General features: G+C 37.8%; 1 protein-coding gene across 5 annotated transcripts in view; it reads right to left on the reverse strand.

Annotated features, from left to right (window-relative positions):
- myt1lb (myelin transcription factor 1-like, b) overlaps positions 1–15,708 on the reverse strand; it is a 105,281-nt gene that overhangs the window by 45,519 nt on the left and 44,054 nt on the right. For all 5 annotated transcript variants that reach the window (XM_046855948.1, XM_046855947.1, XM_046855949.1 and 2 more), the window contains 2 exons: positions 5,936–6,399; positions 43–1,140 (listed from right to left, as the gene is read on the reverse strand). In XM_046855948.1, coding sequence (XP_046711904.1) covers positions 43–1,140; positions 5,936–6,399 — 1,562 coding nt within the window. The remainder of the gene's footprint in view (positions 1–42; positions 1,141–5,935; positions 6,400–15,708) is intronic.

Raw genomic sequence — 15,708 nt, forward strand, 5'->3', positions numbered from 1 at the left:
CAGTGTCTCACAACTACTCTTCTGAGTAAAATGCTCACCCACCTTTATGATAGTAGGGCTTCTTGAGGCCATCGTGATGCAGCCTGGCTTTACGCTCCTCTGCACAGCTGAGCCTCAGACCGTGATTCTCTTCGTGGAGTTGTAATCTGTCTCTCCTGGCTGCCTCTGAGGCCATTTTGTCCCTCATTGCCTTGGCCCGCTCAGACTCCAATGCAATGGCCTTTTCGAGTAGCGACAGGTTGCCCTTGGTCATATCAAAGCCGTCCTCAGACCGGTCTGAGGTGATTGACGTGGTGTCTTCATCTCTGTAAGCGTCATACTCCCTGGCACAACTGGACAGAGCTTTCGAGCGTGGACTGAGCTGCTCCTCCAGCTTCATCAGGTTGACCATGTCCGAATAGTTGCGCTCCAAAACACGCCGTTCCTCTGAGTTCTGCTGCTGATGGCATTCTCCATATATGTCATGGTGCAGCAACGTGTCTTGGTGCCCCTCCTGACCTTGGTTGAGGCGCTCGGCCGGCTTTGTTTCGCTCAATTTGCGTGCCAGGTCAAAGCACTGATTGCGTAGACACTCCAGACTGCTCAGGCATACCTCCTCATCGCTTTCCTCAATCAGTTGTCCATTGCTAGTGGACTTGTTTTGTGCACAACTGCCACCAGTACCATTACACACATAACTGCCAAAGCCGTTTATGTTGCCGCAGCCCTCATTTTTCACTCCATTTTCCTGATACGTGCTTTCTTCGAGGTTGTCAGAGAGCACAGCTCCATGACCCTGGGCCAGCAGTTTCAGAGAATCTACAGTCTCTTTGACTACATCACTATCTACATCAAGGCTCAGCTCACTTTTCCTAGTGCCACTGTCACCCTCCTCGTACTCATCTTCCTCCTCCTCTTCCTCGTAATCTTCCTCTTCCTCCTCTTCCTCTTCCTCCTCTTCCTCCGCAGCACTATGGGAGGAGTTGCTGTTCATCTCGGACTCGGTCATGGCCCGGTAAGCGGCGTCCTCTGCAATCTTGCCCAGGTTGAGCAGAGACTTAGCCACCAGCTCATCATAGTTGTCATATTCGTCATTGTTGTTATCGTCCTTCTCCACCATGGAGCTGGGTTTGGTGTAGGTCCCGTTTACCTGATTGCCAGCTGTGAAATACGGGGAGTAAAATGTATTAGGTTTTATTTTGAAGAACAATTTGATTAACAAAAACTTTGATTTGAATCCAGAACTCAATTTCAATCAAGTACAGAGCTCAGAAGGTACTAAAGAAGGGTCACCAATCAATATAGGCAAAACCAAGAGCCAAGAGCTCACCATACAATATATTATTTCTAGCAGTATTGCTTTCCACTAAAACCACTATAAAATAATAAAAATGATATTTGTCCTATATTGTGTGGAACTTTATTCCTACATTTAAAACAGTAAATTGTCAGTATCTAAAATATTTGTTTGATGACACATTCCCATGTTATGTATTTATAAAATGAATGTTCTTGCATGTTCATAATGCGATAGATTTATATACTAATTGTGTCTAATCACAATATAAGCACAAACATGTTGTGTAAAAGGTGGAAAGGTGAGTTTCTCTGCAAATTGTAACCTTCAAAACCCTTGATAAGCCTTGAGGTGATTTGCTTCATTAAGATGAATGACAATGTCAAACTCTATTGATCTCTGTAATTTAGTGAGATCTTTTGTGGGTGGAGCTGAATATTGAGCATCAAAAGAAAGTCACATGAGACAGAAAATAAAAACCATTGCTACTGCTAACAAAAAGTAAATCAGTTACTTTATTTGAATAAGGTTTTGGTATATTTATATGGATTTCTATTAAGCTTACACTGGTTGAAATGCTGGATTAAATAAAATGTTGCTGTGCATCGTTCTGTAGTAGCTTAGTTACATTTACTATGTTGAATTTGCAGTTAAGACTTGGATGAGGAAGCATATTTATATTGCACCAGGGTGTAAATAATGTAAAGCAAACAATAAAGTAAATAATGTAATCTACTTTCCATGCCTGTGTTAGGGGGCAGTAATGGATGGTTTTTGAACCAAAATAGTTTTGACAATTCCCATGTCAGTGCATTTTAGAAGCCACAGTCTTTTGTATCATTTTACACATATCATCACAGAATCAAAAATAGTCAAAGCGCACCAAACATGTCTAGCACCCAACCACAACACCCACCATCACACACACACACACACACACACACACACACACACACACACACACACACACACACACACACAAATTGACATTAATCAGCAAATTGCGCATTACATGTTATTGTGAAAAAAGTGCACATTACAATATCAGTCATCAAAGTGTGCTCCAAAGACTGATTGTAACATACAGATTGATTTCAGTGCATACTCTGCTCAGTATTTGTCAAAGCAGAGATTTAAAGGCATAATGCTAGGCGTCAAAATGCTTTGGACACCGAGACACCTGGTGGAAACAGTCGGATTTAAACGTGCCATGGAAAAGCAATTTGAAGAGCAATCAAGGTACACAAAGGAGACTGGAAGTGAAACAGATTGAATAGGAAGCAGGCAGCAAAGCTGAATTGAAGGGATTAGGAATGCTACGATGTGCATGCCATTGAAAATGGTAACAATGACACTTCACTTACAAATAAGGGATGGGAATCTTTTGTCACTTTTCTCAGCTTTTGCCTGTAGATGGCAACAGCCCAGAATAGTTGATACTGTACAAGTAATATATTATGACAAAAGTCGAATCCAGTGGAGGATGTAAGCAATTATGCAGGACACAAACATCTTCAGTGTTTACTCATCAGTACCCTCCGCTCTGCACATCATAAAGCATTAAAGCAAACTGTGTAGGATGCACGGCTCATAGTTAGGCATGAAGCCAATGTCAGGTCTGATTGGGGACTGGCTGAATCAATGCTAGTGTCCAGTGTGATGCCCAGAGTGTCTGCAAGAAAAGAGATGTTATTCATCTAATCATGTGCCTGTGTAGAAGTGCAAAACATACAGACCCTTTAGACTTCATGACCACGAGGATGAGGTCATCCTGTTCTACGATCTACTAATGTAATTTCACACTGAGTATAAAATATAGATTCCTGGAAGACTTTTGTCTGCCATGGTTACTTAGCATCATGGCAATGATGTTTCTTTTGTTCTTATGAAAGGAGAACTACAACAAACTCTGTATATAAAGTCTGTATGTAAACATCTAAAACCTCTGAGGGAACAATTTCCCTCTAATAAATTACAGTTATATTTATATTAAATACATGATCTTCAATGTTGCAAAAAAATTATTTTATGTTTTTTTTTTTTATTATTATTATTTGATTTAAATATACACCAACCAGGAATAACTTTATGATATTATAACATATTGCCATTATAGTCAACATGGCATCATGGCACCTGTTAGTGGGTGGGATATATTAGGCAGCAAGTGAACATTTTGTCCTTAAAGTTGAACAATGGGCAAGTGTAAGGATTTGTGTGAGTTTGAAGGACCAAATTGTGATGTCTAGACGACTGGGTAAGAGCATCTCCAAAACTGCAACTCTCGTGGGATGTTCCCGGTCTGCTGTGGTTAGTATCTATCAAAAGTGGTCAAAGGAAGGAATACTGTGAACCGGCATTGATGCACGTGGAGAGTGAAGGTTGGCCTGTGTGTTCCAATCCAACAGACAAGATACAGCCAAGATACTGTATGTAGCAAAAGGGAACCAACACAATATTAGTCAGGTTGCCATAAAGTGATACCTGATTGGTGGCCATTAAGTTCTACCTAATCTGTGTGTTTACATGCATTATAGTGTTCAGCTTTCACAAACAGCCTGCTGACAGTGACACCAGCCTGATTTCAACTCTACAATAATGCAGCAGAGCTTTAATCATTTAGTCTGTTCAGCTCTATCACCTTTTCATCTCTGACCAAATAGATCAGCTTCCAAAAATGTAACTTTGATTCTAACGCCATCAACAACACCATTTTGCTTGTCTAGTCATCCTGTAGTTTTCCAACTCAGTACAGCTTACAGGGGATTTCTCATTAACATGATAGTGACCATCACAGGACAATTGTGAGTGAGAAGCCCTTGCTCTTTTGTTTTAAAGTGATGACAGCAAAAACTTGCCTTGTGTTGGAATCATTGAAAATGTAACCTACTAAAACGGTTCTCTTACTATCACTCTGTGCCATCAGCGTAGCAACCGTATATGTATATGCATTACAGGAACAATGAAGATGTGCATTGACCAAATCATTAATATTTGATGTATTTTAATATAAACATACACTATATCAGCAAATGTTTGAGGACCACTGACAATAAGATTCATATGTATTTTTTTAACATCCGATTCCATATTTAGTTTACTTTGCTGTTTTGATAACCTCCGATATTCTGGGAAGATGTTTCATTAGATTTTGGAGTGTGCTTATGGAGATTTGTACTCATTCAGTCACAATGTTAGTATGTTCATTAAGTCAGGTACTGATGTAGTGTGAGGAGTCCTGGGGTGCCGTCAGCGTTCCAGTTCACCCCAAAAATGTTAAAAAGAGTTGAATTCAGTGCTCTGCAGCCGAGCACTTAAGATATTAAGTCTCTATCTAAACCATATTTTCATTTAGTTTAAATTGTGCACAGGGGCATTGCCATGCCAGAACAGGTTTTTGTCTCCAAATTCAAGGAAGGAAAAATAAAATGATACCACACCCAAAGACGTCCTGTACAATTGTGTGCCCCCAACTTTGTGGTAACAGTGTAGTGAAGAACTACATACGGATGGAAGAGTCAGGTGTCCCAAAACCTTTGTCCATATTGTGTTTTTGATGTATTTCAAAAATACTTTTTAATCATGAAAATCAAGGAACTGCTTGACTATTTATTTTGTTTTATTGGAAAACACATGCTGCTAAGTCTCAATAATATAAAAGTTGAGGTTATATAGTTTGTTAGAAAAAAGATAAGACACATAAAGCCCATAAGTCTGTGTGAATGAAAAGAACCTTCACAGCACCTGGCACAAATACAAAATGAGTGGCCAAAAAAAAGCAAAGGTTCACTGAAACCAGCAAAAATTTTAAATAGCAATGTTACAATATTAGGAAACCATGACCAGGGTTAACAAGGTTCAATGTCTAATTGAACATATACCTAAATAAAAACACAGGATTTTGGACATTTTGGTAACTACTGGCAAATCTCTGGTATAGTAGGAAAATAACTGTTTCCAGAACGTTATAGAAAACCTTTAGAGTGGTAAACGAAACAAAGAGAAAACCATATTGTTTTTTTATTCCTTACACAATTCTGCATTCACTTTAGCTAAGCTACCAGCTAGCTACTCAAACTAGTCCAGCATGCTAGTATCTGGTTTGCAGGTAAATGTAGAGTAATTTTGTATTGTATTTCTTGTATTTGCACTGTATTTGTACAGTACTACCTGCGATTGCTGCTTGAGTCTGACAAAACAGGGCATCATACTACCGGAAGTAAGTGAGTGTGTGGGACGCAATGGTCTGGAGGTGCTCTTTTTAGTCTGCTGCTGTGACTGAAGGTTGCAGCAAAAGCATCCAAATGCACCTCAAATTACGGTGACCTTCCTTCAAAGAGCACGAGCAGGCAATTCTGCCTCCCTCTGGACCCTTTTCTGGAGCACAGCATGTATAACTTTAGTTTCAGCCAAATTCAGAGTGATTTAATACTGAACCAAGCTAAATATATTCTCAAAACTTAATAGCTTATATTAGCTGCTTATTTAGACCTTTTTCCACACAATTTCTGATATATATATATTATTATATTAACCAAATATAATTTATAAACATGGTCTCCAGTTTTTCCTATATTATATTTCATCCATCCAAGTTGAACTGCTTAATCTGCCATGTTTACCATATATAATATAGAAACATTAAAAATTGGGTTGTACCTTGATCCTGATTGTTCTGCAGTTCTTCATCCTCCTCCTCCTCCTCCTCTTCTTCCTGTTCGTCCACATCTTCATCATCCTCATCCTCCCCCTCCCCTTCCTCAGCCTCCTCTTCTTCTACAACATCCTCGTCTTCTTGCTCCATTTCTTCCTCCTCTCCATTCTCCACCTCTCCGTCGTCCTGCTCCACATGTTCCTCATTGTCCGTGTAGTCCTCCTCAACGTCCTCCTCTCCTTCGGGTTCTCCGTCGTCCTCCTCCTCTTCTTCTCCCTCCACCTCCTCTTCCCCTGCTTCTTCTTCGTGCTCTTCTTCCTCGTCTTTCTCTTCCACCATGTCTGTGTGGTAGCAGTCATCCATGGGCTGCTGCTCTGTGTGTGTGTGAAAGGCCTTCCTCTTGGCCATGGGCTCTAGGGGTAGTCTGTCCTGTGTTCTCCTCTTCTTGGCCACAGGGCAGCCGTATACACTGCATGGGGAGAGATAAGAGAGAGCCAATTAAACAGCTGGCCTGCTTCGATTCAGTCTCTCCCCCGGTCTCAACACACCATGTCATTCAAGCCTGTCACAGGCTATTTTTAGAAGTAGCCAAATCTAACGTGATGGAGGGAAAACAGGGAGTGGGATACTACCAATTACTCATTATGCAGTATAAAGCTGAGACACTGAGACACTTTAAAGCTGAGACACTGCATAAAACATCATTGATTTGCAGAAGTTGTAAATGTGTGTGTTATGGTGGTGTGATGCAATGATACTATTTGTATCATTGCATCTGTTTAGTGCTCCAGATATTCATATCTGTATCTACATTTTGAATGATCCCCAAAATGCATGACCTAACCTCAAATATGAACTCTATGAACTTCACTATGCTCCCGAAAAGACTAGAAATACCAGCATTGCCTATATTTTTTTTCCCCTCAACATTAGCTATAACAAATACCCACAAATGCTGTTTTTTCTGATTATTTTGTTTGCAACTTGGTATAATATATAGTAATAAACAGATTTAATTTAATTTCTAAATATATATTAAAAAAAACTAGTAGCTTATTTTTAACAATCATTATCAAGACCAGGCAGTTACTAAAGATAAATGAAGGAACACAATAAATGCATTATATTGATGTTATTGACTGTGGCCTTTGTTTGTCCTGTGAGATTCGTATCTGATCACTTGCTCACACCACATTAAATAAAAAATTTCCTGCTCGCATTACTGTTATTGATGTGTTCTACGGGTTCAAGCTGGTGATACACATCTCATGTTTTAACCAGATTCAATGTGTTATTTTGAAAGATATACAGTCCCCCTCGTAGTTGCATCCACTTAGAACATTTAAAACTGTCCAATGCAAATAATGTATTAATATTTGATTACATCCTTAGTAAATGAGTTGGATGGCATTTACATGTACAGCATTTGGCAGATGCCCTTATCCAGAGCAACTTACAATTATCTCAATCATACAGCTGAGCAGTTCAGAGTTAAAGAGTTAAAGGGAGAGTTAAAGGGCCTTGTTCAAGGGTTCAGCAGTTGCAGCTTGGTAGTACTAGGATTTAACGTCACAATCTTCTTATCAGAAGTCCAGGGTCTTAACCACTGAGCTACCACTTTCCACCCCACAGAATGCCAAGCATGGCAGGAAAAAACTGAACAACTTCAGGAAAAAAATGGTGATTGCATTTCATTTGATTTCAAATACCCTAAAGAGCCATAATCCTACCCTTAAGCTTTATCTTTACTTCTGTTTTGTTTTTGTTTTTTGGATGGATGGATTTGGTTTTTGCAGATTGTTACAAATTGCAATGCAATGTGAAACATATTGTAGACAGGAGAAACAGTATACCATGGTTGTGTCATTGGGGAATTATTGACAAAAATGTCATCCTTGCTGAAAATGACCAACATGTGTAACTGTAGCTTGTAATCTTGTCTGTAAAAAATTGCAAGATTCTGCTTGCCACATCTCTGGTACTTACAATAAAAACTTTTTTTAAAGTTTCTTATTCCGATGATTATTTAATTGCATTTAAAAGAAACCTAAGAGCCTATATTTTTTCATTTAATTTTAAAAGATGTTTAGATTTTACCTGTTAGACATTTAGACACACATACACATATAAGCTCTACATGGGTGAAGAATGAACCCCAGTTAGAACCTATAATTTTTATCTATCGAGAGGATAGTTCCAGGATTACCTTGAAACACTATATGGTTCTCTAGCAAAGATAAAATGATAACCATCATAGCTTATATAAATGTAAACAATTGCACAGAGCCTCTGCCTGTGATATATAGCTAAAGCATAAGCTGTAAACACCCACAAAGCAGTCAGGAGATTATAGGGTGATTAATTGAATCTTGCACCTAAAGCTAAAATGCATTCTATAGATCCACCTGGCAGAATGCCTTAATCTGATAATCTATGTATTGAGTCAGAGTCCTGGCGGTCGGAGATGAATCTATTTCACTCTCTGAACCACAGGGAGTCAGTAATGACCCATTTCTCAGAACTGCACAACACCCCAGCTGAACAGGATTGCAACTTCAGGGAATATGACGAAAAATGCAGTGCACTTAGGAGCCATTCAACTATGAAAAGCTCCTGATTCATGTGAGAGCAGCCCCAATGTGTTTATTCCTCTTCACCAGTTGGAGAGGCATTGTCAGGCAGTGAAGGTGTGCTATTTGGATTTGGATGGCTTGAGAGTGAAACTGGCACCAGTGAAACTCGGCACTCCGTCAAGGTCAAACCAGTGGGCTGCTGTATGTATGCCAATCGCATTAGGAGTATTTAGACTGACTGGCACTACATAGAGTGTATGGATGCACCCGAATATGAACACGTTATTTAGAATGAACAGATGAAGTCACACTCGTTGAGACTTAAATTGTTCAAGAGGACATTAAGATGCAACAATTTCATGTAAGCATGCCTGACTGCTTGGGGGATTATTATTATGAATGCAGTACATTTACTTGAATTTATTTGGAAAAAAATTTGGTACTTAAAAATAAAGGTAATTTCAGTTATAATGCAAGTTTTTTATATCCTTATATTTCATAGATATTTATATTAATCCTAAAAAAAAATAGTTGAGAAAACATTGCATACAAATACCACCAAACATACAAGCAGGATTTCAACAATGTGATTTCTGTGGTTAATCTTATTGTTGAAATCCTGCTTGTACAGTTATGATATAGTGTGCAGTAGCTTGTACAGTTGTGATATAGTGATATAGTGAGGGATATAGCTGAGTCTGAGGAACTGTCAGAGCCAGAATTTCCAAATCATGCTGGCAATACTGGCATTTCTTCCACACCCATTTTTGGTTGAAATCCAAAACCAAAAACAGATCATTGCATTCTGATACAAACCTAATAGAGTGGATTGGTGCTTATTTTGCTTTCTTTCCAGTAAAACATTCATTTTTATAATCTTGCTTTGGCCGAACATGACCAAGGTTGACATTAGAGTACTGCTTAGAGCAGCGGACGGAAAACTACTTCCACTCTCTGCCCCCCAATCTACACACAAAACACACTCCTAATCCAACCTTTCCCATGTGAACCAAAACACAATGCAGCTCAGACCCAAATTACCCAGTGTCCATCATTCAGCCAGACGGCCCACTGGCAGGCTCAATATCCCTGGACTGGAAGATTACTTAATGGGCTGACCCTTCCACCTAGGGCGTCATATCATTAATTGGAGCCTGGCTCAGGAACTCATTCCTGGACTGACAGCCAAGCATTGCTCCCCTACCTCCCCGGGGAGGGCTCCACCATACCGTGATCAATAGTACTTGTGACCAAACATCTCAAAAGCACATTAAAATGCCAGTCATTCAGTCTCCCTAGCCTCTAAATAAATCTGGCCTTCTCCCCTGCGGCCTTTGTGTGAACGGCCAGACAGTCAGGAGAAGAGATGGAGTGAAAGAAAACGAGAGACGTTCCCTGATCTGTCCAATCGCATCCATGGCTGTCTGGTTGGATAAGCTTGAGGAGAGTGGAAGACTCATGAGATGCCTCAGACAGATGTGAAAGGAGATTGCCATGGATAACATGATGGCTACAGCCACAGACACTAGTAATAACTATAGAGAAAATTTATCTTTTTTTTTTTTTTTAGTATTCAGGATTTATGTTACTGATATAAGAGCTACTTGTGTCATTCAATACCGTATTATATGCAAATAAATAAATAAATACACAATATGTATGCAATCAGTATCCTCAGTTGTAATATAATTCTTGGACCTTTACTACCTCCATGTTTCTTATATCTCTGTGTGTGTATGTGTAAGTACGTTGGCCCTGATGCTTAGAGCTGATGACTCATTCAGTGAGGGTTTCTTGGCACTGCATTTCCTATTCTCTTACCGCATGACCTTGAGAGACACACACACACACACACACACACACCATTCAGCATGCACTGCAATTAAAATTCCATACGCACTTGACACTGAAGGTATTGTGGTTGTGCAGAAAAATTGGGCCAAAAAAAAATTTTTTTTTTAATATTTAAGCTTTTGTAAACATACTTGTCTCTATGTAGGCCTGTTCAAGACAGATTTGTGACATGCTGAGCTTTGTATTTCTCTGCAACAACTACTTAAAACTGCAGGGGTGTGTAGATTTAAGAGCAAGAATCATTTTACATTGGAAAAAAAAGATAATAGTGAAAATAGGTCACTTAAATGACAACAGGGAGGCCTTTTAAAGAGTGCAGTTGCAATCCTGAGGTCCAGACCTCGCAGATTGTTTTTTTGCTACGTGGCCGACTTATTGAAGTGCTGTATTAGCACTAATGCTAAAGTGTATTCACTGCAGGGATTCAAGCTTTACCTGGTCATTAGCATCTCGTGCTATTCTTTTCTACGATTTTTTGGTGGCCATAAATCAGGCAGAGAGATTGGGCTGAACGATTTCGAACTTCTCGCCATACGAGTGAGCTTCTTGCTGTGCCCCTATCTAACAGGATCTATAGGCACGTGCAGCAATAGTGCCGTCACCATGGTGATATCCTTCTCAAATCCAAGTGGGATTTGCCATCTTGGCAGGCAGGCAGGCAGGCAGGGAGCCAGCAGGAGGGAAGAGAAAAGAAGGTGTATATTTGGTGTGCTGTGATGATATTAGACCTAACAGACTTTTTTCCAATAAAAAAAGTCAAACACGAGAGTCTCAATTATGCTAGAGAACAGCCATCAATCAATTCTGCTTGGTGTTCATTTTTAAATATACCTCGACATAAACATGGAAAGACAGAAAGAGACACATAGAATGAAGAAGCGCAAGCAGGAATTTGATATATATGACACATTATTTCCTATTTACTCCATACCTGATACACACACACACACACACACACACACAACACACACACACACACACACACACACACACACACACACACACACACCATTACTTCCACATCTCAAGCCTCCGAGGCAGTCTCCATTCAGCCACATCCAGTGTGAGTGTGAATACCAATGAGGGGGGATGCTTGCTCACAGCAGTAGCCTGAAGGAATGTTACAGCAGCAGGTGCTTTAAAAGAGATTGTCTGACAAGCAAGCACACAACAGTTTTACCAACTTAAGTCACCACCTACACAATAATTGTTTATAATGTGATACGCAATATCACGTATAAATATAAAGTATTTTGAAAACGATGCACAAAAGTCCACACAAACCTGCTTTGGGTTATGGTTTATGATATACTCAGTCATACAATACAAAAGTCATGGAATAATTAAATCATCGGTCATATGTACAAAAGTTTTTCTTTTCCGATATTCTAAAGAAAGCATGTGCTTAGCGTGCACTGAGGCTCCATCATTGGGAGTGTTAGTTAATTACAGAAGCAGTGGCATGTACAGGTCCTCGGGGTGCAGCCTATAATGCAGAGGTCTCCAAATCAAATCCACCAACACATTTTATCCTACACACAGCCGAGGCAGCTTTTCACCATTGTAATTGCATCAATTAATCAAGCACTGTATTAAACCATGCAGTACAGTCTTTCCAACAGTCCTCTAGGCTTGAACCCCTGACCTTATGATCAGTATTTTTATATGCAATTTATAATTTTTATATATAAGCAGACGGTTCCAGAATTACAATCGTTCGACTTACGACAATTGGATCTTCTGATATTGATAGCGATTGAAAAATTAGCAAAAATTATAAAAATATATTACATTTCCCATGGTAAGCAAACGTAGCAGCGTATACTCCGCCCTCCACCCACATAATGGTGCTCGGCCATGTGCCCGCACCGATTTTTGTCCAGACACCCGCTGTCACATACATACTGTATATATTGTATAGTTTATAAAGTACAGTATTTAAAAAGTGCTCTTTTTAAATAAAAATCTTTTTAAAATTAACTACTAACAATTTCTAATCAAATCAAATCAAATTTTATTCATCACATACACATACATACAGGGTACAACATCCAGTGAAATGCTTTATACGACGGTCCGGCAAGAGGGGAATAGGGTGGGGAGAAAGAAAAAAAAAAAAAAGCAGATAAATAAAGTATAAAAAACTATATAAAATAAAATAAAATATAAGGTATAAAGGATATATAAAGATATGTATGTAAACAAAGAGAAAAATGTATATACAAAGAAAATCCTTATGGCAGTAGACAGTGAAACAGTAAACAATGTGTACCAAAGTGTAAACAATAGACAATTTTAGTAGTGGGTTGTCCATAAAGTGTCCGTGTGCAGTATGGTGTGGTGTAAGGGTCCGTAAGTGTCCGTGTGAGGTATGGTGTGGTGTAAGGGTCCGTAAGTGTCTGTGTGCAGTATAGAGTGTCCATAAAGTGTCCGTGTGCAGAATGGTGTGGTATAAATTAAATAAATATAAAGTGCACTTTGCTGTGCAAGTCCAGAGTTTAAAGTGTTTAAAGTGCAATTTGTTACATTATTAATGTTATTACCGTTTACTACCCCATACTGATCAGTTTCTATATATATATATATATATATATATATATATATATATATATATATATATATATATATATATATTCAAATGTTTTATCGCAATAAATCGCATAATTGTTATGAGTTAACTCGTGATTAATCATCACTTAATCACACATTTTCATTTCTTCTAAATGTACCTTCAATACTTTTCAAGTTTTTAATACTCTAATCAACATGGGCATAGACAAAAATGGATGCTTTATACAAAATATTCTTGTCAATATTTAAAAGTAATTATGTTGTTTTAAATTAATAAATTACACACGCTTTCCAGACGAACGGTTATAATTGCTGGATGTGGGCATCATGGTGGATTTTGGTGCTTTATTTGAGACTTGGTTTAGCAGTAAAACAAATGTTTAATGATAAAAAAGAATTTTTTGGAATTTGTGTTAACATGTTATTAACACATACATTTTGACAGCCCTAATATGTATATACAGTATCTCACGAAAGTGAATACAACCCTCACATTTTAGCAACCAGTATATCTATGCAAGGGACAATACTATAAAATTTTAACCTGAATATATGTCCTCAATGTGCAGCTTGTATAGCAGTATAGATTTACTGTCCTCTAAAAATAACTCAACATGCAGCCATTATTGTCTAAATAACTGTCCAAACTAAAAAATGAGTACACCCAAAGTGATTACAGCTGTGTGTTATTTAACCATGCAAAGCCACATGTCCTATTCATCATAGTCATGTTTTTGTCTGATTGACAGGACCATACAAATTTGTGTATTTTTTATTAGAGCAGTTCAAATGTGGTGCTTTGAGAACAATTATCTAATACTGACCACTGGATGTTCAACATGAAACATCATGGCAAAGACTCTCTAAGAATTTGAGAATTAGAATTGTTGGTCTCCACAAAGATAACATAGTCTATAAGAAGATGAGTAACACCCTGAAACTGGGTTTCAGCACAGTGGACAGAGAAATATATTGTGACGTGTATATATACGTATACGTGCACTGCATATATACTGTATATATTTATATGTATATAGTGTACATTATCTCCAAAGGCAAGCACATATCATGTCGTATGCCCTATACTGTATGCAACATACAGCCCTGCATGGCATCATGTTAATGGCATTGTTATTAATTATTATTATTAATTATTAATTATTAATTATTTATTATTATTATTATTATTATTATTATTATTATTATTATTATTATACCACAGCACTGCAAATTGACCCATTCTATTTACTCAGATTTCCTTCCTACTGTATAACAGCAGCTCTGGCACCAGTTCTGGCTGTAATACAATTTAAAGGTTTATATGTGGACTTTTATATGTGGACGGGGACTGATAATGGAAGGAGTTGACAGTGTCAGTCAGAGATAACTCTGTATCTGTAGCACTGGTTTTTTTAGTAGTATGTAAGAAATTATGACAGAAATTTGACATTCTACAACCTTAAACATAACAATAAGTAACATGTAAGAGCTGGCTATTTTTCAGTCACTTGTTATAGTCCAATAAAAAATGTATGTAATGAAATGTGAAATTATATATTTTTGAACAAAGACAGCGATAAAGAGATATTTCTCTTTAATTTGTTTTATAAATGCTATTTTCTTATGATACTATTTGTTTTTATTGTCAAAATCACAGATTTGCAAAGTTCGTCTGTAATTCCTGTAGCCAGAGCCAAGCGCTCTGCCTCACCTTGTGCAATCCCATACATACTGAACTGAGCATAGCAAACAAGCATGTGCTTGGGACTATTTGTGTGAATATCACCAGTATACTGTTTATAGACTCTTATTTGCATGTCATCACCTTTCAAAGACTAAGTGACTTATTTCATATATCTGTGTGAAAGATATTTAGGCTTGATTTTATCAATAAAACTGCAAAACAAATGAGAGGCAGCCATAACCAGTGATGATTGCATGTGAAAGCCCAAGTACTGATGATGCTCCCATTTCTTCTACTGTAAGCTAGAGCTAACAAAATTTCACAGCTGGTGGAAAGGATAAGCCCTACAAATATTTGCACTACAATTACAATTCCTACTTCTACAAAAAAGTAACAGACTTCTTTGTCCAGAAGTATACGTTTATGGGTTTTATTTATAAATAAAGTTGATACTATACAATGTATTTTTTTCATTTGTGTTGAATAAGTAAATATCTGAACTGTATTGGCAACAAGAGCCAAAATTTAACGGGTCCTTGGTTTATCCCACATCTTTCCAAAAAGAAATATTAAAATTTGTTTCTAATATTGTAATATTAAAATTCTACTCAATATGTGTCGTCTGGTCTGGGCTATAGTGTTTTGTATTTGAAACACATGGAAGGTCCTAGTGATGAGAGGTCATAGAGCCCATCTTCATAGCCCACTGTTATTTCTCTTGCCCCAAAGTGGACTGTCATGCTTAACACTTTGTACACTCAATCCGTCTGTGTCTTTAATTTCCTTTATTTGAGATCACAAAAAGAACAGAAGAAAATTATATAAAATAACGAAAAATAATGAAGAACTCAACATGAACTCTACGTGGTTCAAACATATCCAGTCAAAATTGCCAGAAGTAATGAATTTATTAGGAAATGTTGAAACACTGAGATAACGCAAAATTCCTGAGCTGTGTCATTGTATTACTGGTTTGTATTGTTTACCTCTCTAACCAACTCACTCATTAAGCATTTATATTATTTGGAAAATGGAAAGGTCATTTTAACATGCACTTACTTTGAAAAGATTTCAGCCAAATTCATAACTATCAGAA

The sequence above is a fragment of the Silurus meridionalis genome, chromosome 8 (genome assembly GCF_014805685.1).
Source record: "Silurus meridionalis isolate SWU-2019-XX chromosome 8, ASM1480568v1, whole genome shotgun sequence".
NCBI classification, from domain to species: domain Eukaryota; kingdom Metazoa; phylum Chordata; class Actinopteri; order Siluriformes; family Siluridae; genus Silurus; species Silurus meridionalis.